Raw genomic sequence first — 24147 nt, forward strand, 5'->3', positions numbered from 1 at the left:
ATGACTTTCTGGAATACTGTTCTTGCTTGGTTCCTTAAAAAAGGTGGGAGGTTCTTTTGAGAGAGAAAGTTAGTTTGAACAAAATCCCTTCAGCTGTTTCTTAGTTGTGTTTCCCTATTCTGTTCATATTTAAAAAAAAAAAAAAAAAAAGATAGGACAGTCTAGCACTTTTATTGCTTTAAAAGCCTGTTGCAGGTATGCCTTTCTTGATCTTTTTTGGGGGAGGGTGAGGGAAGGACCAGTGGGTGGGAAATGACTTTGCATTAAAGTTATAGATGCATATTTACATGCAAAAAAGATACCTTCTTAAGGTTTATAGGTTTAAATGTACACATTGGGAAAGAATTCTAAAGTAAGTGAACTTTAGTGGCTTTACAGAGTTCAGAAACCCTCCAGTGAAGTTTGTAATCTCTGTAAAATGGATCAGGTCAGTTTTTTTTAATTTCCCTTTCCTTTCTCTTAAATACCTCCCTCTCCACAAAACCAAATAAGGAATCTCTAGGAAATTGAATAGAAAAAAAGTGCTAATGTAACATCATCTGTAGGGAAGGAAAGATTGGTACGTAAAGCAAGTATTCAGACTAGGAATCTCAGATACGGATAAGAAATTCTCATAACATCCTGTCTCAGCTAGTCCTTGTGATTCTGTAACCTGGTCATATTCAGACATTTTGTCCTCTACGTGTAAGAATAGTTTCAATCATTAACATTGAAAGTAGTTTTGTCTTTGAACTATTGAGTTAGGATAATGTTTTGAGCCACATTTCTGCATATCTTCTGTGTGTGATAACACAGCAGGGACAATCATGACCAGGTCTCCTGATACATAGCAAGCTATTTACCAGAAATAAATTAAAATGCTGTTTTATATATGTGATATACTCTTGGGGCACCCAGAACTGTAAGCCAATGTGTTACCTTTCTGCCTTAGCAAGTGAGAGCTTTGCTGGAGCTTTAACTGCCACACCAGTCTGTCTGCCTCACCAGCAAACTCCTCAAGATTGTACCAGTCCAAACCTTGCCTTGCAGGTAACCATCAGTGAACCTCAGTTCCCCCGTGACATCTCTCTGCAGTGTCCAGCTCTTTTCATTGATCGCACACTGAGATTACCACGTCTGCTGCTTCCAGAGAGACAGTGCACACACCAGCCTCTCAGTTTAGCTGAGGACCTGACTCACATTTTACTTTAATACAACAGCATTGAGATGGTCAATAGAAAATCTAGGCATAAGTTTATTAACATGAACATGAATTTAAGTGATACTAAGCAAGAGCTGATGGAAGAGAAGATTCGAGGGTTGGAGATGCAGGTGGAAACTCAGGTTAAGTTTAGAAGGGGGTTCGAGCAGATGATGGAGCAAAGGCATGAGGAGGCTGAAGGGAAAGGCAGATGGAAGCAGTACCAACAAACTCTGAGGGGCGAATGCTGGGTGAGGAAAGTGGTCAGTGGAAGCATGTGACTGTGAGAACCCGGCAGAGGAAAGGAGAAATAGAGCTCAGAAACAGGTTTTCAGAGTTGGAAAATGAAGAAGGGGCACTACAGGTGGTTACTGAAGGTGGGAGAGCAAGGAAGAAGAGAAGAGCTGCTAGTTCTGTACAAAGAATGGATGACACAATGGAGATACTACCAAATAACAGCCCCAGGAGGATACAGGAATGGTTGCAGAGGATTGCAAAGGAGAATAGTAGACAAGATGACTTGCAGCCCAAAAGAACTGGGGATAGGCCGGGGAATCACATCATTATCAGGAAAAGGCAGGTCTATGTTTTTGGGGACTCCCTGCTGAGAAGAACAGACAGGCCTGTAACCAGAGCTGTCTGTCGGATGCTGAGATACGGGATATGGACCTGAGGCTGAAGAGGATCCTAACAGGAACGGGAAAGAATCCACTGATTGTCTTTTATGTGGGTACAAGTGATATGGCTAGATTCTCACTGGAACATATCAAAGGAGCCTATGCCAGGCTGGGGAAGACTCTTAAGGAAATCTAGGCTCAGATGATCTTCAGTGGGATTCTGTCTGTCCCTAGAGAAGGACAACAAAGACGTGACAAGATTCTAATAATCAACAGATGGCTCAGGCAGTGGTGCTCTAAGGAGGGCTTTGGGATGTATGGTCGCTGGGAGGCATTCATGGACAGAGGACTATTCTCTTGGGATGGATTTCACCTGAGTAGGGAGGGAAATGCACTTCTAGGATGGAGGCTAGCACAACTGATTAAGAGAGTTTAAACTAGGGAGTTGGGGGAGATGATTGGGAGATGCCCAGGTAATCTTTACACCTGATCTGAGCTTTGAGAGGGAGGAAAATGAAGTAAGGACACAGCAGTGGGGAGCAGAGTGGACATTAAGAGGAAAGGTAGTGTAGATACCAGTCTAATAGGCAATAATGGCAGTAGACTGACTGTGCCAAATCAGGTAAGGAACATGAACGAAGCCAAACTGCAAAAATTAAGATGTTTGTATACCAGTGTGAGGAGCCTGGATAACAAAATGGAGGAACTAGAGCTACTGATAGAGGAAGTTAAACCAGATATTATAGGGATAACAGAAATATGGTGGAATAGTAGTCATGACTGGTGTACAAGTATTGAAGGGTATGTGCTGTTTAGGAAAGATAGATATAAAGGCAAAGGTGGTGGAGTAGCATTGTATATCAATGATGAGGTAGACTGTAACAAAATTAGAAGTGATGGAATTGATCAGACAGTGTGTGTCTGGGTAAAAATCACATTGGGGGAGAAAACTACTAGAGTTTCCCCTCAGATAGTGCTTGCGGTGTGTTACAGACCACCAGGATCTGATTTGGATATGGATTGAGACCTCTTTAAGGCTTTTAATGTAGTAAATACTACTGGGAACTGTGTGATTATGGAAGACTTTAACTTCCCAGATATAGACTGGAGGACAAGTGCTAGTAGTAATAATAGGGCCCAGATTTTCCTGGATGTGATAGCTGACAGATTCCTTCACCAAATAGTTACTGAACCAACAACAGGGGATGCCATTTTAGATTTGGTATTGGTGAGTAGTGAGGATCTCGTATAAGAACTGGTTGTACGGGACAATCTTGGTTCGAGCGACCATGAGCTAATTCAGTTCAAACTAAATGGAAGGATAAACCAAAATAGATCTGTGACTAGGGTCTCTGACTTCAAAAGAGCTAACTTTAAAAAATTAAGGTAATTAGTTGGAGGAAGAGGACTTGACTGAAGAACTCATGGATCTAAAGGTGGAAGAGGCTTAGAAGTACTTCAAGTCAAAGTTGCAAGAACTATCTGAAGCCTGCATCCCAAGGAAGTGGGAAAAAATCATAGGCAAGAGTTGTAGACCAAGCTGGATGAGTAAGCATCTCAGACAGGTGATTAAGAGAAAGCAGCCTACCAGGAGTGGAAGATGGGAGGGATCAGCAAGAAAAGCTACCTCTTGGAGCTCAGAACATGTAGATATAACGTGAGAAAGGCTGAAAGCCAAGTAGAGTTGGACCTTGAAAAGGGAATTAAAACCAATAGTAAAAGGTTCTATAGCCATATAAATAGGAAGAAAACAAAGAAAGAAGAAGTGGGACTGCTGAGCATTGAGGATTGGGTGGCGGTTAAGGATAATCTAGGCATGGCTGAATATCTAAACAAATACTTTGCCTCCATTTTTAACGAGGTTAATGATGAGCTTGGACATAGTGGTAGGGTGGCTAATGGGAATGAGGATATGGAAGTGTAAATTACCACATCTGAGGTAGAAGCCAAACTCGAACAGCTTAGTGCGAGTAATGGCGGGGGGGACAGATAATTTCCATCCAAGAATATTAAAGGAACTAGCACATGAAATTTCAAGCCCATTAGCAAGGATTTGTAATGAATCTGTAAACTCAGGGGTTGTACCGTATGACTGGAAAATTGCTAACATAGTTCCTATTCTTAAGAAAGGGGAAAAAAAGTGATCCAGATAACTACCGGCCTGTTAGTTTGACCTCAGTAGTATGTATGGTTTTGGAAAAAAATGTAAAAGAGAAAGTAGTTAAGGACATCGAGGTTAATGGTAATTGGGATAAAATACAATATGGCTTTACAAAAGGTAGATTGTGCCTGACCAACCTGATCTTTTTTGAGAAGATAACAGATTTTTTAGACCAAATGAATGCAGTGGATCTAATTTACCTAGATTTCAGTATGGCATTTGATATGGTTCCACATGGGGAATTATTAGTTAAATTGGAAAAGATGGGGATTAATATGTAAATAGAAGGGTGGATAAGGAACTGGTTAAAGGGGATACTACAATGGGTCATACTGAAAAGTAATCTCCCTCCAGCCTGACAGTTCACTACTGGAGTTCCTCAGGGATTGGTCTTGTGACCAGTCTTGTTTAACCTTTTTATTACTGACCTTGGCACAAAAAGTGGGAATGTGCTAATAAAGTTTGCGGAAGACACAAAGTTGGGAGGTATTGCCAATACAGAGAAGGATCGGGATATCATACAGGAAGATCTGGATGACCTTGTTAATTGGAGTAATAGAAATAGGATGAAATTTAATAATGGGAAGTCAAGGTCATGCATTTAGGGACTAATAACAAGAATTTCTGCTATAAGCTGGGGACGCATCAGTTAGAAGTGACAGAGGAGAAGGACCTGGGCGTATTGGTTGATCACAGGATGACTATGAGCCGCCAATGTGATGTGGTCATGAAAAAAGCTAATGCGATCCTCGGATGCATCAGACGAGGTATTTCCAGTAGAGGTAGGGACATGTTAGTACCATTATACAAGGCGCTGGTGAGACCTCATCTGGAATACTGTGTGCAGTTCTGGTCCCGCATGTTTAAGAAAGATTAATTCAAACTGGAACAGGTGCAGAGAAGGGCTACTAGGATGATCCGCAGAATGGAAAACCTGCCTTATGAGAGGAGACTCTTGGCTTAGTTAGCCTAACCAAAAGAAGGTTGAGGAGAGGTATGATTGCTCTCTATAAATATATCAGAGGGATAAATACCAGGGAGGGAGGAGAATTATTTAAGTTCAGCGCCAATGTGGACACAAGAACTAATGGATATAAACTGGCCAACAGGAAGTTTAGACTTGAAATTAAACACAGGTTTCTAACCATCAGATGAGTGAAGTTCTGGAATAGCCTTCCAAGGGGAGCAGTGGGGGCAAAAAGCCTCGCTGGCTTCAAAGCTGAGCTTGATAAATTTGTGGAGGGGATGGTATGGTGGGGACAGCCTAATTTGGCAATTGACTCATCTTTGATTACTGTTGGTAGATATGCCAATGGCCTGTGAAGGGATGTTAGGTGGAGTGGTTCTGAGTTATTACAGAGAATTCTTTCTTGAGTGTTTGGCTTGTGAGTCTTGCCCACATGCTCAGGCTTTAACTGATTGCAATATTTGGGGTCGGGAAGGAATTTTTGCCTGAGGGCAGATAGGCAAAGGCTTGTGGGGGAGTTTGCCTTCCTCTGTAGCATGGGGCACAGCTCTCTTGTTGATGGATTCTCTGTACCTTGAAGTCTTTAAACCATGATTTGTGGACTTTAATAACTCAGTCATAGGTTAGAGGTTTATTACAGGAGTGGGTGGGTGAGGTTCTGTGGCCTGCATTGTGCAGAAGGTCCGACTAGATGATCATATTCTGACTGTAGAGTCTATGAGTCTGAGAAAAAGAGACAGGTGTGGTTACAAACCAAACAAAAATCACATACTTTCTAGTGTCTAACATTTAACTTTAGCAAGCTACATTTTTTGCCTAAGCAGCTTTCTCACTTACATTGAGCCATCAGCATCTCCAGCCCCTCAGGCAGGAGGATCCACCATTCACAGAATCAGTGGATGCTGATCCCTTTGTTACCTATCACTGAGGGAACAGAAGAGTCCCCTTTCTTCTATTTTTTAGTCCATTTTTTTTAAATGTGTTCTTTGAAAAGTTAACGAGAGAAAGTTTGTCTTCTGTGCTGCTTGTCCTTCCAGGTGCAGGCACTTTGCCCATTCTTCATCCTCTGGTCAACTTGTTTTCTTGATTGGCTTGATCCCTTTGTTTACCTTAGATGCAAATGTGCTTTCGTTGTTCTTTGTTTGCAGTCAAGCTATGCTCTTTTCTCATCTGCCTGTTAGCTTGACCCATGCAGACAGGGAGATTCGACAATTCTTTGTCAAGGATAGATAGGCTTGTTTATCAACCGCCTCCACGATATGTTCTAAGACCATATTTCCAGCACCCACGCCCAACTTTTTATCTGCAGCCTGTACATACATCACAGTGATATATTCATGACGAGCGTATCACTAGTTTACATATGAGGCCTTGCAGGATACTGTTTGACTAAATATTCTGACAATGAGTTGGTTGGCATAAAGGGGCTCTTAGGGTCACAATATATCACCTTCCCAACATTTTATAAATAAATTATGTGTCACATATTGGTGGAGCATTAACTTTCATAGCCAAATGTTGCTGTAACACTTTCATAAACTCAACAATACCTTGCAAAGACTGAAAAAAGACAGGAGGGTCATCCATCCTTCTCATTCTCCTTCAAAACATGTCATGCAACCTTCAGCTTCTTCCTTTCTCTGGCTGAAAAGGTACTGTATAAAGAACTATAGTTGAAGAGCTTATGTGAAGGACCATACATACCTCTGCAATACCACAGTCACTCTTAATTGTGCACTGTATATCACCTCATGGACATTTCTAACTGTCTAATGCCTTTAGTATCTAGGTACTGATGTTGGGTGATTTACAATAAGTTTAGAAACTTTTCACATCTTAATCACAAATGAAAATGCAATAGATTTCATATATATATATATATATTATTTCATCTTATTAGTCTGGGGGAAATAGTGAGACCTAATTCTTTTGTTATGTTGAGACCTATGACCTGAATCTGTAAAGATGTCTGGTTTATATTTGCAGGATGATGTATTTGTCAGCTTGAGATGGTAAAAGAAATATGTGATAAAAGTTTCTGATATGTAATAATTTTGTAGATTAGGTTCTCTGACACGTAGTAAGGATAATTGGAGGGAGTGTTCTGTGATCTCTGAAGCATAAGATGAAAAATATTTTAATTTCTGGTCCATAGTAGAGAAGTCTGCAGGAGAGTTGGATCTCCATTCTGTATGTGAAAAATACCTCATATAAAAAGCAGAGTAACTATTGAGAGTTTTTACTGTAACATAGTAATGAAATTTAAGGAGCATGTAGTTTTAGCAGGAATTCCATTTTAACTAAGTGTTTGTGTCTGGGAATAATTAACTTTGTTCTGAAAGATCCAGTGTGTTTTAAGTTAAGTTATGTGTGAAGTGGTAGCATAAATAAGATACAAATATATAAAACCCTATTATATCTGTATCTTGAAATCTGTTAAAGTATTAAATACAAATACTGAATTCAATTGTTTATCTTGGAGATTCACTGTATAAACATAGCTGTTTCATCATTTATTCACAGCACAAATACCATGAATTATACATGGGATTCAAAAATACTTCTGGTATTTGTGGTGTTGCATTGACAGTTAAATGAACCAGGAAGTACCAAGAGGATTACATAAAGGATAAAAATATTTAAGATAAAAACTTCCTAAGGTTAGCATTTATTTAAAAATGGTTAATTTAAAACCAGTTAGTATTACTGTTTAACGTGTTTCGGGGTTTAACTTAATGGTCACTGTTGCTTTGCAGTTCACTGTTAATCTTGATCTGTAAAGCCTATGTCTTTCTGGTCCTAAACACCTTTTGAGAAGAGATGACTAATCAAACAAACACTATTGTTTGTATGGTATGACTGAATGATTAGACTGAGGCTACCAAATGAATCTTCACTTTTAAATTAAGAGCCAGGACCCATTCTCATTGGTTTCAGTAGAAACTAAATACAGTCCTCTGCCAGAACTTGAATCTAAGTTGCCAGAGATAATGGACTGCATGAACTCATTGTTCTAGACACTAGCCCCTCTTTGTGAAATCTAAGTGCATACTAAATAAGAAAAATGAGTAGTTGAACAGTGTTTGGTTATAATTTCACAATGGTCCAAAACATTTAAATGAAATAAATGTGTACATGTGAACTTATTTCACTAGTACACTGCTCAAACAATAATAAAAGTTTGCTGCTGTAAAATTGTTTCTCAGATTTATTTTGTTTACAAATGTCATTTTATTTACAGCTGCTGCTGAGGGCAAAGGCAAAAGTGGGGAAGATTTTTTTCAGAAGGTAAGAAACCTCTTTTTTTATAATCCTATGTTTGTACAATACAGTATATTATTGTGGGAAGAATTATACTTCAAATTATAGCTAAACTGATATTTAGTTTAGAGTTCTCTAATGAATATTCTGATGTAACTTCTACTATGTTCCTTAATTTCCTAACCATGGTGATTACTGAGGTAAGTTTGATTTTTTTTTTTATTTGATTTTATTTTTGTTACTATAGTTTTTGAATGGAGTGTATATTTGGTATCATATACGTATACATATACCTAGCATATAATAGATTTCATCTCAGCATATTACAGGAATGTGTGTCACAAAGTAAACAGTATAGTAAGTTTGATTCTTAATACATTCTTTCAGAGCCCATTGTTAGACAAATGTACATACATAGTGAGTGGAAGATGACATTACATGAAGGCCAACAAATAGCTGCAATACAGAAGGCATTGTTTGTCAAGTTGTCTTGAGGAACAGAATTCTCAATTTTTTTTACCCTCTTCAATTAAGTTACATTACTCTGAGAGAAGACTACCTACGTAACTCTCCTTTTTCCTTACAAATATGCTGTAGAATGTATGTTCTCAGATAGTGATGAGTTCAGTTCTGGAAGTGATGTTTTCTTTCTGAGGGCTAGTCTACACTTAAAACTTATAGCAGCACAGCTGTAACAATACAGTTGTGCACTGTAAAGACCGCTTGTGTAGCCGTGTTACGTCGAAGGGAGAGAGCTCTCCCGCCAACATAATAAAACCTCCTGAACTAATAGCTGTAGCTATGTCGGTGGGAGAGCATCCACGCAAGCCGTCCACACAAGCACTTATGCCAGCAAAACTTGCTCGGTGGTGGTTTTTTCAGCATAAGTGCTAGTAAGGACAAGGCCTTACATCTTTTAAAATGTTCTTGAATTCCAAAACTCTAAGTGTCTTTATAGTTCATTTTTATCAGCTGACTTGTTTTTGGGAGGCAACTGCTTCCCATGAAATTAGAAAAACTTTCCAGAGGATGAGACATTGTCAGCTGGAGGTGTTAAACTGGCTTTTGTATTTCATGGGTGAGGACTGGAGAAGGTGATATGCTTTCCTTACAGGCTCAATAACTTTTAGAGCTAGGTGAATTCTGTCATGTCTTGAATTGGCAGCATGAACCCCAGGGTGATAATCACGTGAGATACTTTCAAAGAAGCAAAATTAAAGATAAATATTTTCTCTTTGTTATTGTCATTCTCAGTCCAGCTCTTTGAGTGTCACAAACCAGGGACATAACTGAATATCCGTGAAATGCTAACAATTATTCTGAATGTTCCAGGGATGGGATCTTGGCCCATCTGTAGCCAATGGGAGTTTTGCTTCTGACTTCTTCACTGGGACCAGGATCTATTACATCTTTTCGATGCCTTTGATTTCTGTATTATTGCATAAAACAGGGACAGTCCATCTAAGCACTGAACAAAATAGGCAACTGGACACCTACATAGCGACTTTTTCTTTATTGTCACTTGGATAGTTGTGTGTTTGATCATTCGTAGCAATCTGTCTTCTCCAGCTACTCCAGATTTAAATGATTCTATCCAGACTGAACAATGTTCTGGCTTGTTCTACAAAACATACTGTACATTATTACCATAATCTATTTTATAATACATATAATATAATAATTTAGATGTTGTGAAGTCTAACAGATGTAAAAAAATAAATTTAAGTTGCATTTGTACTGTTACCCTAATATAATGCTTCATTGCAGTTTCAAACATAGGATGATTGAAAACAGGTTTTCTTGAAAGATATGCTGAGCCTCTCTTAGAAGGAAATTTGTGTGTCTCATAGTGAAGGTGTGTGCTTAGACAGTTGCAGAGACACTACAGTTTTTTTTTGTTTTTGTTTTTTTTAAACCTGTCTTACAGCATTTGAGCCACAAAGAGAAGAAGAGGGTGGAGAATTAATGTTAAAATTAGTTATGCAAACACTTTTTTTTCAAGACTAGTTATAAATACTTCTATGAATGTTATTTTAATTGAGGTGTACTGCATATGTACTGGTCCAATTAGATCTAGTGTGCTGTGTACTCTATCTTCCTGTATTTTAGAGAACAAGTAGTGTCAAACAGTCTTTGATTTGGAAATTGCTTAAACCCGTTTTGTCCATGATGGCTTTTTTTAATACAACCAGTTGATATATAAATATTCTATGACTTCTTGGTTCTACCTAATTAATAGATATACCAGAACTTGAGGCTCTTGCTGGGAAATTAGTGAATGAGAGATTCAGGAAGTGGGTTTATTTGTTTTCAGAGTGGAAGTTAGTGGACAGCAACAAAAGCTTAATAGTGTCCTAATTTTTTATTTACAGATATACAGTCCCTGCATACACAAGCTTTGAACAGAAATGTGTTTTAACCTTAATAGCAATACAATGCAATCCAGGCTTATCCTCTGATGCCTACTTTTTATTCATAGATTGGAAGATGAAAACAAGCTTTTCTGTATTTTTAACTCCCAGTTGCTTTCTTAACTTTGAATGAATTAGCTTGAATGAGTAGTCATTGAACTGAACTAGCTGAATAAACCGAAATTTAAAAAAAATCCTCCCTGCACCTGCAGAAAAGGCTACTGCTGTCAAAAGCTGGTTTAGCACTTCAACAAACTCTGGTTCCAGATGCTTAGCCAGTCATTTCCAACATTTCGGTGGTTTGACCTTTTTGTATGACTTCATCAGCAAACATGTACTGCTTAATATTATTCTTCTAATTTAATTTAAATGATTTTAATAGGTAAATAGTAAATGTAGGCCTTAACATAGTTTGTCATTTTACATTTTAATTTTAAATAGGTTACTTTTTAAAGATAAACTTGTATTTAATTTTAATTAAAATGTATTTTTATTAAATAAAAAATAATAATTTTTTCTGCACACTGAGCAGCAGCTGCTGCTGACTTCTTTTGTAATATGCTGATTGATTCCACAAGGCTGCTATTTAGAGCTCATTTCTTATCTTTACAAAAGTATTCTTCTCTGAGTCCAGATCAGATTGGATTTTCCATGCAGGGGAGCAGTATATTTCTTCACTTTTCAGTTAGTAGTAATCCCCCATACCTCCTTGTCATTGTTAGCTAGGTTTTTTGTGGGAGGCTCTAGAGACAGTCATGAAGGTGAAAGAGGTTACTTACTGAAGTAACGTCTCTTTCTCTAATGTATTATTATCTTTATCGATATATATTCATATGAGCTTCTGCCCTGGAGATTTAAAGGCTATGTCAGTGTTGTAGAGGATACAAGGGACAACTGGAGAATAAGAATTCATGAGGTTCTAGAATGCTGGAATGGAGGGGCTCCCTGTGCTCCCATGATGGCTGCTTTGAAATCATTCCATGGTAGGGCATGTGATGTGAGTGGGGCTCTGTGAAGGCAATACATTTGAAGAAAGAAAGTTCCTATAGTAACTATCTTTTTTTCTCTCCTTCAATACATTGCATTTGCAGGTATATATTTTGTTTTGTTTAAAAGGCACATTTTCCATGAGAGGCAAGGTGGGCGAGGTAATATCTTTTTTTAGACCAACTGTGGGTGAGGAAGTTGGTGAGAGAGTGACTTGAAGAAGAGCTCTGTGTAAGCTGAAAAGCTTGTCTCTCTCACCCACAGAAGTTGGTCTAATAAAAGATATTACCTCACTCACCTTGTCTCTCTAATATCCTGTGACCAGCACAGCTACAAACACCACATTTTCCATGTTCTGTTTATTCATCTTTGTAATAGAATTAGAAAGAATTTGTAAGGAATGTTTTCTTTTAGATGTGGAAGAATGGGATGTAAATTAAGAAAAGATACCTTGGGACTAAATACAGTTTGAGCTATAAAAACTTCCTTATGAAATTCTGTAGCAATCTGCTTTAAAATACACACAATTTACTTAGGGATTTGAAGTGCATACTTAGCCAGAAAGAACAGATTTTCATGATTGTCATTGAAATAATATACATTACTCTCTGTGACATTTTAGGGGTCAATGTGTTCTCTCACCATTGCCCTGTAACCTTGGGGGCCTTTATGCTGTGCAGCTATGGTTCAATTCCCTGACCACCAGTAGCTTGCCAATAAGCATAAGGTCTCATCCTGGCTTTCACCTGCCTAGTTACTCCTAAGAGGGTGACACCAATAGCTCTTCTAGTCCAATCTCCCCAAATCGTCCTCCCTGAGCTCTGTATTACTAGATACTCAGATTGTCCCCCTCTGTTTCATCAGCCCTGAAGGAGTGAAACCAGCCCCACAGATTCCAGCTTACTTTGGTGCACACACGTCACACAGTTTTTACACCAGAGACCAGCTTGGAGTAAAAATAAAGTTTATTTAACAGAAAAAATACCAATTGAGAGAGAAAATAGTAAGGAAAAGCAAAAATACACAAGTGATACAGAAAATAAACACAAGGAATCTCAGGTTTTATACGTTCATATTAGATGAAATCCCTTTTTAATACAAGTGTTACCTATTGCTTTTGAACAGTTTCCCAAGGTACCCCCAGCTATAGTGGGGATCCAGCGTTCATGGACATCCTCCCACCCAGAGACTGTTCCTCACTTTCTGGATATATAGATAGATAGATACTGTCAGTCCCAAGCCTATTTTTAAAAGGCGTTTTCCTTTTTCTCTCTCTCCATGTTGACTCATGGCTATTGTGGCGTGGGCGGCTAGTTTAGCCCTCTTGTGGGTACTGTGCCCTCTTCGGCTATGACTATGGCGTGCCTGGGTGGGAGCAGAGGGGGGGCCCGGTCTCGCCCTCTGCCCCGGGCCCCGACCCAGGGACCCTGTGTGGAGTAGTCTTCAAACCGCCCAGTCCGTGACTTACTCCCTTCCCTGGGTCGTCTGTCTTTGGCCCCACTGCTCGCAGTCCACTTCCTGGAACTGGGTGGGGAGGGGTTCTCCCTCTGGCCTGTGCCTTGGGTCCCTGGCCGTAGCCAGACAGGTACACTCCCTCTTGTCTCTGGTACCTTTGGGGTTGTAATATGTGGCAGTGGTTGCTCTAAGTCCTGTAGCAGCTCCGCTCCGCTCCGCTCTGCTCCTAACTCCCTTCCAGCTGCCCCTGTCTGCCTGACAGGGAGGCTTTTAACTGCTGGGGCAAGCTCCTTGATTGGCCTCAGCTGGCCTAATTGCCCCGGAGTAGCCCCAGCTGGATCACCCAGGGAACAGGGATTTGTTCATTCTGGGGCTAATATAGACCCCCTCTACTACTCTCCTGTAACCATCAGGTCTGGCCCTGTCACACTATTCAGAGTGGGGAAATTCCCTCTTGTTTTGATAGCTGAATGTCTTAAGGTCTCCCTGTAAACTTTAATGGCCCATCATTGTCTTTTCCTGGACTGGACAATAGTTGGTTACTTGGAGTTGGTTTTGTGTGGATACCTGGCTTGGGAGGAGCTCATCCCAAGATGATGAGCATAGTTTTCTATATCCATAAATACATATATTCATTACTACAGTCTGCATACCCATCTCAAAATGACCATCAAATACAGAACATTAAAAGCTTTCATAAAAGACCTTATTTGACGTACTTTTATAGTACAATAACACAATATGCAATCAGTTGGTGCAGCTACTCATTTTTGGGGTATAACCCTTCTGTTCTCCCCTTGGGGTATCTGGGTCCTGATTGTCACACTGTCTCCAAGTTTCACTTCAAAGTACAAGCATATATGAAGGAGATTTTTGTCAGCAAGGAATATTATTCCTTGAGGTTGCATTGTAATGTACCTTTTTTTAATTTTAAGCTCTGCAAAACAATGCTAAATTGCAGTAAAGCACACTTCATCTTACACTTCATTAAGTTTACAGTGCTACTTTTTTCCGCGCTTTTGTTTTTGCTTGTACAAAATAGCTTAAGGCTTTGAAGACGTACACAGAATATTTCCCCTGTATGGGGTTGATTGGATTACACATTTGTCTTTTTGTATTTATATATGTCCCATATGGTGGTCACAGTATTAAAATAAAGCATGCCTACATGTACTGAAATTATAAAGAACCTTATGATTATTGTACAGTAGTTGGTGCCATTGGATATCATGTCTGAGTTGTTTCTATGATGTTACCAAAATTGTTTCACTAGTAGGAAGTGAGTCCTGACTTCTCTCTGGGTGTACGTACATATTATGTAGGATCTGTGTCTATGTGTGTAATAAATTACTCTATAAAATGAATAATTTTGTTGTTCATATAGCAAGATGACACTATTTTACTTAACAATATTGTTCTTATTCATTCTGTCTTCTGTGGCTTATAGAAAAGTTTAGCTAAAAATATTATACATTTTGTGTGTGTACAGTACACTATACTATATCTAATCAAAACACATGGAAACTATCTTCAGAGTGTTCTTTTTTTACTATTCTTTGGGCAGTTGCTCATGGCTTACTCACTGTCTGTCCAGTTTCCTTTAATTAGTCTTAACGTTTTTTCTTTCTCTCATGTGAAATTAATAAAGCCAAGTTTGTGAAGGGATATGTAAAGTATCTCGTGTACTTTAGGTTGTATGGGTTGAGAAGGAAAGTGGTTAGTGGCATTTCAATCAAAGGCTTCAGGATACTTTGAGAATTGCTTAATATAAATTTAAAGCTGTAATATGTAATGCATTTTTTAAAATGTCTTTTTAAGAATTTTCTCAGGGCATATTGGCATAAGGCCTTGTGAGGAATGGAGAAGGGAAGTGCCTTCCTCTGCAGCTTAGAGTAATAATAGGATCAGACGAGTATATCACAGGTATAGTACAATGCAACTGTTTTATATAGTGTCCTTCCATGTAAACAGTACTCTCAAAAACACACATGGTAAATAAGAAGGGAGGGAAAGCAAGGGGAGGGAAGAGAAACTGAGGTAATAAGCAAGGGAGAAAGATACTTTCAGCTGAGTGCTGAAATGACTGAAGACAATGAGAGAGAAACAGAGGAAGTCAGTTGCAGATACCAGGAGCTTCAGATGCGGAGGATTGTACATAGGGGGAGAGAAGAGGTCAGTGCTGGAGGGAGTGAGACAGCATTGATTTTTTGCAGATGGCCTCACAAATGGCTAACGGGTTGTTGTATGGAGGTGTTAGTTAAATCCCTACCAAATCTATTTTCAGTAACTGGCCAGGTTACTGGTTTAGGAAACCCATAACTTGTGCGCTCCCGTGATGGGGCTCAACAGGCAGGGATTGATCTCAGCCAGTTGAATATGCTATGTTATATAAGCTTATGCCCTGATGGTCCCATCATTTTCTACAGAATTTATTCTTTCAATTTAACTGAAGTTTCTTGTGCTTATGGTTATTAGGCTAATCTATCAAACATGAGCTGGTTCAGCATTGACATCCTCCATCTTTATACTGAAACAGTAGCTCTTAGAGATGTGAATTGCCCCAGATGCCTTCCATTGAGCTTTGTTTTGTACTATGTCTGTGGGCAGTTAAAATTGCCACAGAAGAAAGAGAAAAATCCATTAATCCTCTGTTTTTGTTCCAGAACTTCTGAAAAATTCTGTTTGAGACTGACAATTGCTGTGCCTTTTCCATCAAAACACTACTTTTAAAAAAAAAAAAAAAAGTGAAGAACATACCTTCAATCATTTTCAAATTACCATAATGTTCCACAGTGCATCAGTCCATTGACTTCAATGGCATCTGTATCAGGCCTCATAAACATGCATGTCACTTGTCAGAAAAAAGTCCAGTCCTTGTTCCAAGGAGCTTATATATGTAGCACTAGAGATATGTAGGACACATCACATACAGTGAAGAAGGTGCTGTTTCCCATCCCTGAAGTTCTTACAATCCAAAATGAGAACATAGAGACAAGAGTCGGTTTTGTGAAGAGGAAGAATGCAATACAACAATTCCCCCCTTTCTGTTTTCTTTTATCCTTTGCCTCTAAGCCTCTAAATGACTGTTGCCTGGTTTTTCTTGTTTTTAACACTTGACTATCTAAATCATTTGCAAGTACATTTGCAAGTACACTTGTTTATGATAGGATTTATGTGTATAAATATGTTAACTGCCGTATCTTACGCTGTTTATGTATACACCCAATAGATCAACTTCAGAGTTGACTTTTTTTGCTTTTAGGTTAGTTTATAAAAATTTCTGAAACTTCTCAAACTAAAAACCAACAGTTTCATTAACCTTAAATTGTTTTATGCCTAACATTTTTTTAATCAGGAGGGGGTTCAGAACTGCTCAGCAAAAGCACCATTCAACACATTATGCCAAAGTAAATAAACACAATATGCTATTATATCCCTTAAATAAGTGGTTTCCTGGTCTGCCTAATTTTGGTTAAGGCATGTGTTTTTGCTGTTATATGTCAACTTTCATGAGAAGAGTAGAGGGGGGAAGCACAAGTTTGTGGGGGATTCAGCAAAAGGCCTGGCTCTAGAGGAGTTGTAGTGATTGTCCAGTCTTAACTGTTAGCCATCAGCACCACTGACATGTATGTCTACTAATGAGTTGGTCCTTTCCATTGTATCAAGATTTGGCTAATCCTGTGGCGTTGCAAGCATTACACCAATACTGGCTCAGTTTAATATTACTTATGATAAGAGTTTTTTTTAAAATAATGTTAAGTAACTGTTGGAACAACCTCCCAAAGGATGTGATGAATTCCCCACCACTGAAAATCTTTGAATCAAGATTGCAGTTCTTTCTTGAAGATAGAGTCTGGTTTAACCACAAGTTGTTGGGCTTGATGTAAGAATTACTGAGTGAAATTCCATGGCCAGTGCTACAGGCTGATGCAATGGTCCCTTCTGGCTTTAATTGAGTTTCTTTTCTGATACAGTATTTGCTATGAAAGTGTTTCTGATACACACTTAATGCAATACTTATTAAAGTGTTTTTAACAGAAAAATGTGTAAAGCTTTGCTTATCTTGGGTCTAATACTCTTTAAATGGTAGACTCTTTTAATGCAAGATAGCAAGTAGTTTCCATTACATGACCTTACAAACACAGAAAACTAATTTGTTGCCACAACAACATGTGAAACATAATTGAATGTGATGGGGAGAAGGGGAAAAGGTGAGCTTGTCAGTGCAACGTTAAGGGTGAAATTTTATATACACAGAGAAGGAAGTCCCAAGCTATCTTTAATTTCCATTGAACGTCTATATGTAAGGTTCAGCCAGGCTTCCACAGACATTCCAGAACTGTATTTGTGACTAATGATCCTCAATGAGGACTATGTCACAGTTTCAAAATAATTGCATTATATTCCCCCTCCGGGGTCCCTTCAGGGCACCCATTTAAAGATTTCTGGTTTGCAGCCAGCACCTTTCTTGGGCAGAGACCCGCATCTCATCATTCCCTGTCAAGGGTTTTTCTAGGCCCTACAGTTCCCTGCTTAGACAGTGATATTGCCAGCAAGCCAGACTGCCTAAACAGGCCGTGTCTGGGCTTTTGTTTCTCTCTGAAGGCTATGACCAGCATGACTGCCTGCAGTTACAAGTTACTACACAGCTCTTTCTAAGCAAAGGGTGAAAGCATTACAGAGACAACATATTCAAAACAATAAAAGAACCTACAAGCATGCTAAGAAGCTTACCAGAGGTAAACCTCAACTCCATCCTCGGGCTCTGGTAGGCGTCAGTCTTTCGAAACTCACAACTGGGTTTTCTCCCTGGTGTTACAAGTTCATATTTCAGATTCAAAACCAGAACAGAGACTGGGCAGATCAGCCTGTTTGTTTATACAGTTCTGGCCTTTGATCTTCAGTCTACTGCATCAGGTGATCAGCACACAAAGATCCTGTCCTCAGGGCATAGCTTCCAAAAGCAAGGTTTTTGCATAATGGGAAATGCATTGATCTTCTGCTATGGATTCCCCAGGAAATCTTCTTCACACTTAATGTCCCAGAAGTCAGTTCTTGTCTGGCACATTTTCAATAAAATCCTTTGAATTCCCAGGCCTCACAGGTTACATGCAATTCTGGTCCATAACACCACACAAACTTTTCATTTAATTACAATGGACTTCTGAGCTACTTAAACTTAATTTCAATAAGGTTTTTCAAGAATATTGCTGGAAACTTCTCTATCTGTCACATTCAAGAGTCAAGACTTTGAAATGAAACAGCTTTTAGTTTCAAAAGTTAAAAAGACCATCTTAATTTCCTTAACTGACATGCATCATTTTGGTGATACTCAGAATTTAATGGCTGAATAGACTTTTTTCAAATTTACCAAAATTTTAATCATTGGCCAGAAGATGAGACTTTTCAGTTACTTTCAGCTTATGTTCGTTAGTAACTTTTGAAGACTTCCTACCTGGCTTTACCCATAATTTCTCACAAACTGCCTATAGCATTTTTAAAGGTACCTACCCATATTCCCCACTTGATGGCACCAGCCCAGCCATTAGTCCTTTTCCTTTGGCTATTTGCATTGCTGCTAGTCAGAAGAGAGGTGAGGTCATCCTTATTCATCCATTATCTTGACTCTTACGGCACTAACATTTCCTGAACTGTCATGGCAGCTGCTCACCAACCAAAGCAGAACAGTGAGTAACTCCCACATTTTGGGCCAGGAGAAGTTGGGTAAAAGTTTGGGGAAAGAAGAGTTGTCATATAAAGGGAACTTCATTGGTGTAGAACTTTTTACAACATACGGAACAGGTGTAGAAGTATGTCAGTGTTTGTTTATTTGATGTGCAGAAGTCCAATAAACAGTTAAATAGTGACAGCCTGTTACTTTTATTTGCTTGGAATACCCCACTCTGATGATAGGTATTTATTGTACCTGCTGGGACTGTCAAGTGGGTTCAGCTGACTCAGGATTTAGGTGGCTTATATAAAAGGCGAGTGGCTCCCTAGACATAAAGGGGGTAGGTTATGGCAGTCGAGGTCTAAGCAGCCTAAAGGAAAGAACCCTAAGAGCGGCCAGCCTGGGCAGAAGGTGGGAGATTAATTTTGGGTTGCTGTTAATTACTCTGTTAATAAAACCAAATCCAGGGAAGGGGTTGCATTTTTAAAGTGCAGTTCTTTCTTGTGGTCTGAACCTATTTGTTTAAAGGAGGAATGTAGGTAGTGGGACACACTATTAAACATTACTGCCTTGTTCACCAAGAGTTCTCTGGCAGGAAGGCTCTATTCTTGTGAGAAAATTGTATTAATCACATCTTCAATATAGCAGCTACACTGGTCTAGAATAATAGAAATCATAGAAATGTAGGACTTGAAGTGATCTTGATAGGTATGTAGTCCAACCCCCTGCACTGAGACAGGACTAAGTATTATCTAAACCATCCCTGACAGGTGTTTGTCTAACCTGTTCTTAAAAAACTTCAATAGCAGAAATTCCACAACCTCCCTAGGTAATTTGTCCCAGTTCTTAACTACCCTTACAGTTAAGAAGTTCTCCTAATGTCTAACCTAAATCTCTCTTGCTGCAATTTAAATTCATTACATCTTGTCCTACTCTCAGTGGTTAAGAAGAACAATTTATCACGCTTCTCTTTATAACAACCTTTTACGTACTTGAAGACTATTACCATATCTTGCCTTATTCTTCTTTTCTCCAGACTAAATAAACCCATATTTTTCAATCTTTCTTGTAAGTCTTTTTTCTAGATGTTAATCATTTCTTTCTCCAATTTGTCCACATCTTTCTTGGCGTGTGGTGCCCAGAAGTGGGCAAAGTACTCTAGTTGAGGCCTTATCAACGTTGAGTTTTTTGCAACAGTATTACATTGACTCTCATGTAGTTTGTGATCCACTGTAACTCCCAGATCTTTTTCTGAAGGATTCCTTCCTAGGCAGTCATTTCCCGTTTTGTATTTTTGCAATTGGTTATTCCTTCCTAAGTGTAGTACTTGGTATTTGTCCTTACTGAATTTCATACTATTTATTTCAGACCATATCTTCAGTTTGTCAAGATAATTTTGAATTCTATTCCTTCAGTATGCTTGCAAGCCCTCACAGTATGAAATAGTACAAGTATTTTTTGTGACTTGTGTTTTTGGTACCCATTATGATGCATGATCACAGAGTTCAAGCTTATAGAATTTGCAATACATTAAGCATGTTAATTAATGAAATAATATCTTATGTTGTATATTAGATAATCGCCTGTTAAGGCTAATCTAAATTAGATTTCTTAAACCATACTAGATATAATGAATGTATATGAGATGATTTAAATTAAGTTCTTGATGGTTTTATTGACTTTTTAGTGCCTAAACCCTTTAAAGGGAATATTTTTTCACAAAAGTGCTATTAAGGTATTACATTTTCTTAACACCCCACTCAGCATTGGGATCCTATTGTGGTAGGCATTGTACATACACACATTAAAATATGGTCCCTGCTCTAATGATCATACATTCTTTAATTAGAGACTTTGCTTGAGATTTATGCTGTGCCTCTGATGCAGCAAAGCACACTCAGCCGAGGGAAAGGGCTTAGGTGATTTAAGACAACTTTGTGCCCTCCAAATTTTTGGGCTTCGTATCCCTTTGCATTACACATACAGTCTTGGAGGATTGCCTCAAATCCTCCCAGGGTTGTTTTGTGGGCCACAACACAGGGTGTAACACCAAGGATGGAGCTGTGTCTTTTGTGCCAGGACTTTTCCTCTCCAAAGTCTGTGCTGTGGGAGTCCTACCCCAGTGAGAACCTGGCTCCTCTCTTTATGAAATGGGAGGGCTGAGATTTGTACCCTGTAGGTTTACTTTCCCTATAGAAGAAATGGGAAGGGAGTGGACAGGAATATGGCAGAGGAGTAGAGTCCAAAAAAATCCTTTCAGATTATTTTGGGCCTCAACAGAAGATGTAAAAGTTAATATAATGATTTTGTTTTTTGTCTTGTAAAATAGACACAGTTACTCATATAATGGCCTTTTAAAATTAGTGTGTACTTAACTAATGTAAATATTTAAAAAAATATCATTGTCTGTTTTGAACATACCGGTTCATATTGAAGCAGCCATCTTAACTAATATCTTTTTTAGATGTATTTAATAAGGAAACAGAATGAGGAAAGAACTAGCTTTCTTTAGAGATAATATCTATAAACCATAGGATAAATGGATAGTGTCTATAAGCCATAGGATAAATAAACAAAGTAAAATTTCACTCTTGGGTAAGGGCAGAAAAAAGTAGACCTAAGTGTTTAAAAAACTATGTTAATATCGATAGTAACATGTGGTGGGTTTGTTTTTTTTTTAAACCTGCAAATTCATTGGATAAGTGGATAAAAAGTTTCACAGTATAACGGAGTAGGTTCTAGGACCTACTAGGATCTCTGTATGTGGTGCTGAAATTGTACTTTGAGGCATCTTGCAGCAAGTATATCACAAGTTTTTTGTCTTGTACAACAACAGTTCACAAAAGAGGGCACTTTTTCACAATGCTACAATTAAATTGAAGACTGCCCTTCATTATACCGATAGAAAAATAGTCTATGTTAATGCAAATTTAAAACAAGGCTAGAACTGAGCAAATGGGCCTCTTTAGTAAACTCTTAGAAGTATTTTGATTCTTCCATCCTTACCTGGTATATTAAAAATTACAAACAGATTAATATATACCTTTGTGTACCTGCTCCGCTCAAACCGGATGTCTCTGTTGCCCAGAATTTACAACTATTCCTCTCCATACACGTCATATAATGTGAAGCCTGAAAAGAAGGGATTTTGCTGCAGTATTAGAGAAACTTTCTTCATTTCTCTTTGCTGTGCTGGTATATGATTTGATAAATCAGTGATGGGGATGAACTTATTATAATCTGAAAGTTTGTCTGCAAGTTGTGTAAGCAACCTGTTGTACAGCTTCTTTTATTGATTTTAATATAGAAGGTAAATTAGTTTGTGAAGCATGATCAGTCCAATAATTAATGATGATTTCAAATATTGCCCAGTATTTAATTATTTGAATATCTGTTTTATATTGTCTTCTTAATCCCTGGTAATATAACTGAGCTCTGAAATGATCACTACAGTTTTGAAAACATTTGGAAATTTGAAGCAAAGTTACTGGCTTTTTTTGTGTTGTGTGTGACTGTCGCACTGTATTTCGCTTTGTTTATATGCCCTGATTTTGTTAGTGGATCTTTTTACATAAATGAAAACTATAACCAGGTTTAATCAATGAAACTGATTGTCTTTCACTATAGTTTCTGTAAATACCATATTGTGCTCTGAAACACTACGTTGTAACTACACCAGAATAGCAAATTGCAGATATCCTAAATTACATAGAAAAAATTACCTTTGCCATATTGACACCTTTTGCTCCAGTAGTAGAAGAAAACCAATGTCAACATGTCTTTTACATCTGGGCGTTGATTTTTTATTTAAATTTATTTTTTTTTAACATGGATGCCTAAAATCCCTGAAGTAAAAGAACAGATTGCAAAATGATGGCTATTTTTATTTATGGTGAGAAGTTTAGGGGAAAATTCTGTTTGCGTTGAATTCAGTTAGAAATAGTATAGAAGTGTTCATTCTGAAAATGTTACAAGTTTTTAAATGATGGTTAACTTTTAAATATGAGGATATGGGTTAGCCAGGCATCTGAGAGCTGTCAGTTTAAAACATGCCTGGGACATTGATTGAATTTGTAGAATTTAAAATGGATAAGTAGCTTATTTTTTTAATATGCACACAAGGTAAGTAGCCTGATTCAAGAAAATCTGTGTCTGGCTTCTGCAATACGGGAAGCAAATGGTTTGCTTCAAAAATATCCGAAAAGCATTTTTTCAAACCTATGCTAATATTAAATCTTGTTCAGATAAAAGGCCATATAGGATATATTGTAGCTTATTTAAATGTTATCCTTCACATGGACTGAGATAAAGTTTTAGGAGAATTTCCTAACTGTTGTGGTATATATAAATTTCTCACAAACCAATAGTTTCATACTTACATGCAGTTAAAGGCCAGAAAGGACTATTCGATTGAGTCTGCCCTGTATATACAGGCCACTAAATTTCACCAAGATGCCCTTATATTAAGCCCAAATACTTTAGTTAGACTAAAGCATTTCAATCCTTAGAAGACTGAACTTTGTGTCACAGGCTCAGAGCAAGAGAGACCAAGGTGCCACCAATGCCTCAAGCCCCTGCAGGGAATTGAATAGATGTGATGTGCCCTGATGATCCCAGCAGGTGAACCACACTCCTTGCTACAGAGGAATGCACAAAACCCCAAAGGTCCCTGCAACTCTGTCCTGGGGGGAATTCTTCTTGACCTACCTGTGGCGAAGACCCTGAGCATGTGAACAAGGCATGCCAGACAAGCAATCAAGAGAGAGAATTCATCAAACTAATCTTTCTGTCTGTTTACTCCTTCTGCATCCTTTTCTCAGGTTTGTCTAATATTCCTTTCTTTAACTTCCGCCACAGCATCTACCGATCCTTCTTATATCCCGTCTTAAAACCTACTACCTCAATGTTGCTTATAAGCTGTTGCTCTAATAAAACAAATATTAATTTAGAGGATGGAAACCAAGGTGGGAGCCTAGGCTACAGCATGGCCAGTTAACATGGATTCAAGTATGTGTGCTTCCATCTTACCAGAGCTTTTCAGTCATATTAAGCTAATGGTGGTGTTAAACCAAGAAGGTGAAATCTCTGAAAACCCCTTCTCTGGTGTTGTGAGTTTGGGACCCTGCCCGTATCTATCACCGGGCTGGAATGAAGGAGGACTGATCCCGGATGACTTAACAAAGAGTTTTATTCTATGGGTAAACAAACAAACAAAAAAAATGCAACAGGATTCCCAAGGGGAAATAAACCTGGATTAACTGAACACGTTACAGTTTATCTTCCTCCAGGACATTGATACCCAGTCAGGGATAAGGGCACACATTGTTCTCCACAGGGTTGATGGTCTCGGCCTCTCAGGAACACTGGACAGGACAGCCTTTCATCTTCTTAAGTCCCTCGTTGTCTCCGGAACAATAAACGGTACACGCACTCGCAC

The 24147-nt window shown here is 38.5% G+C and overlaps 1 protein-coding gene across 1 annotated transcript in view; it reads left to right on the forward strand.

The window, feature by feature from the left end:
- BICC1 (BicC family RNA binding protein 1) overlaps positions 1 to 24147 on the forward strand; it is a 191516-nt gene that overhangs the window by 54059 nt on the left and 113310 nt on the right. The window contains exon 2 of the mRNA XM_067552536.1: positions 8167 to 8213. Coding sequence (XP_067408637.1) covers positions 8167 to 8213 — 47 coding nt within the window. The remainder of the gene's footprint in view (positions 1 to 8166; positions 8214 to 24147) is intronic.

This window comes from Emydura macquarii, unplaced genomic scaffold, assembly GCF_026122565.2.
Source record: "Emydura macquarii macquarii isolate MOO-44397 ecotype Brisbane River unplaced genomic scaffold, CSIRO-AGI_Emac_v2 contig_1390, whole genome shotgun sequence".
Lineage (NCBI taxonomy): Eukaryota > Metazoa > Chordata > Testudines > Chelidae > Emydura > Emydura macquarii.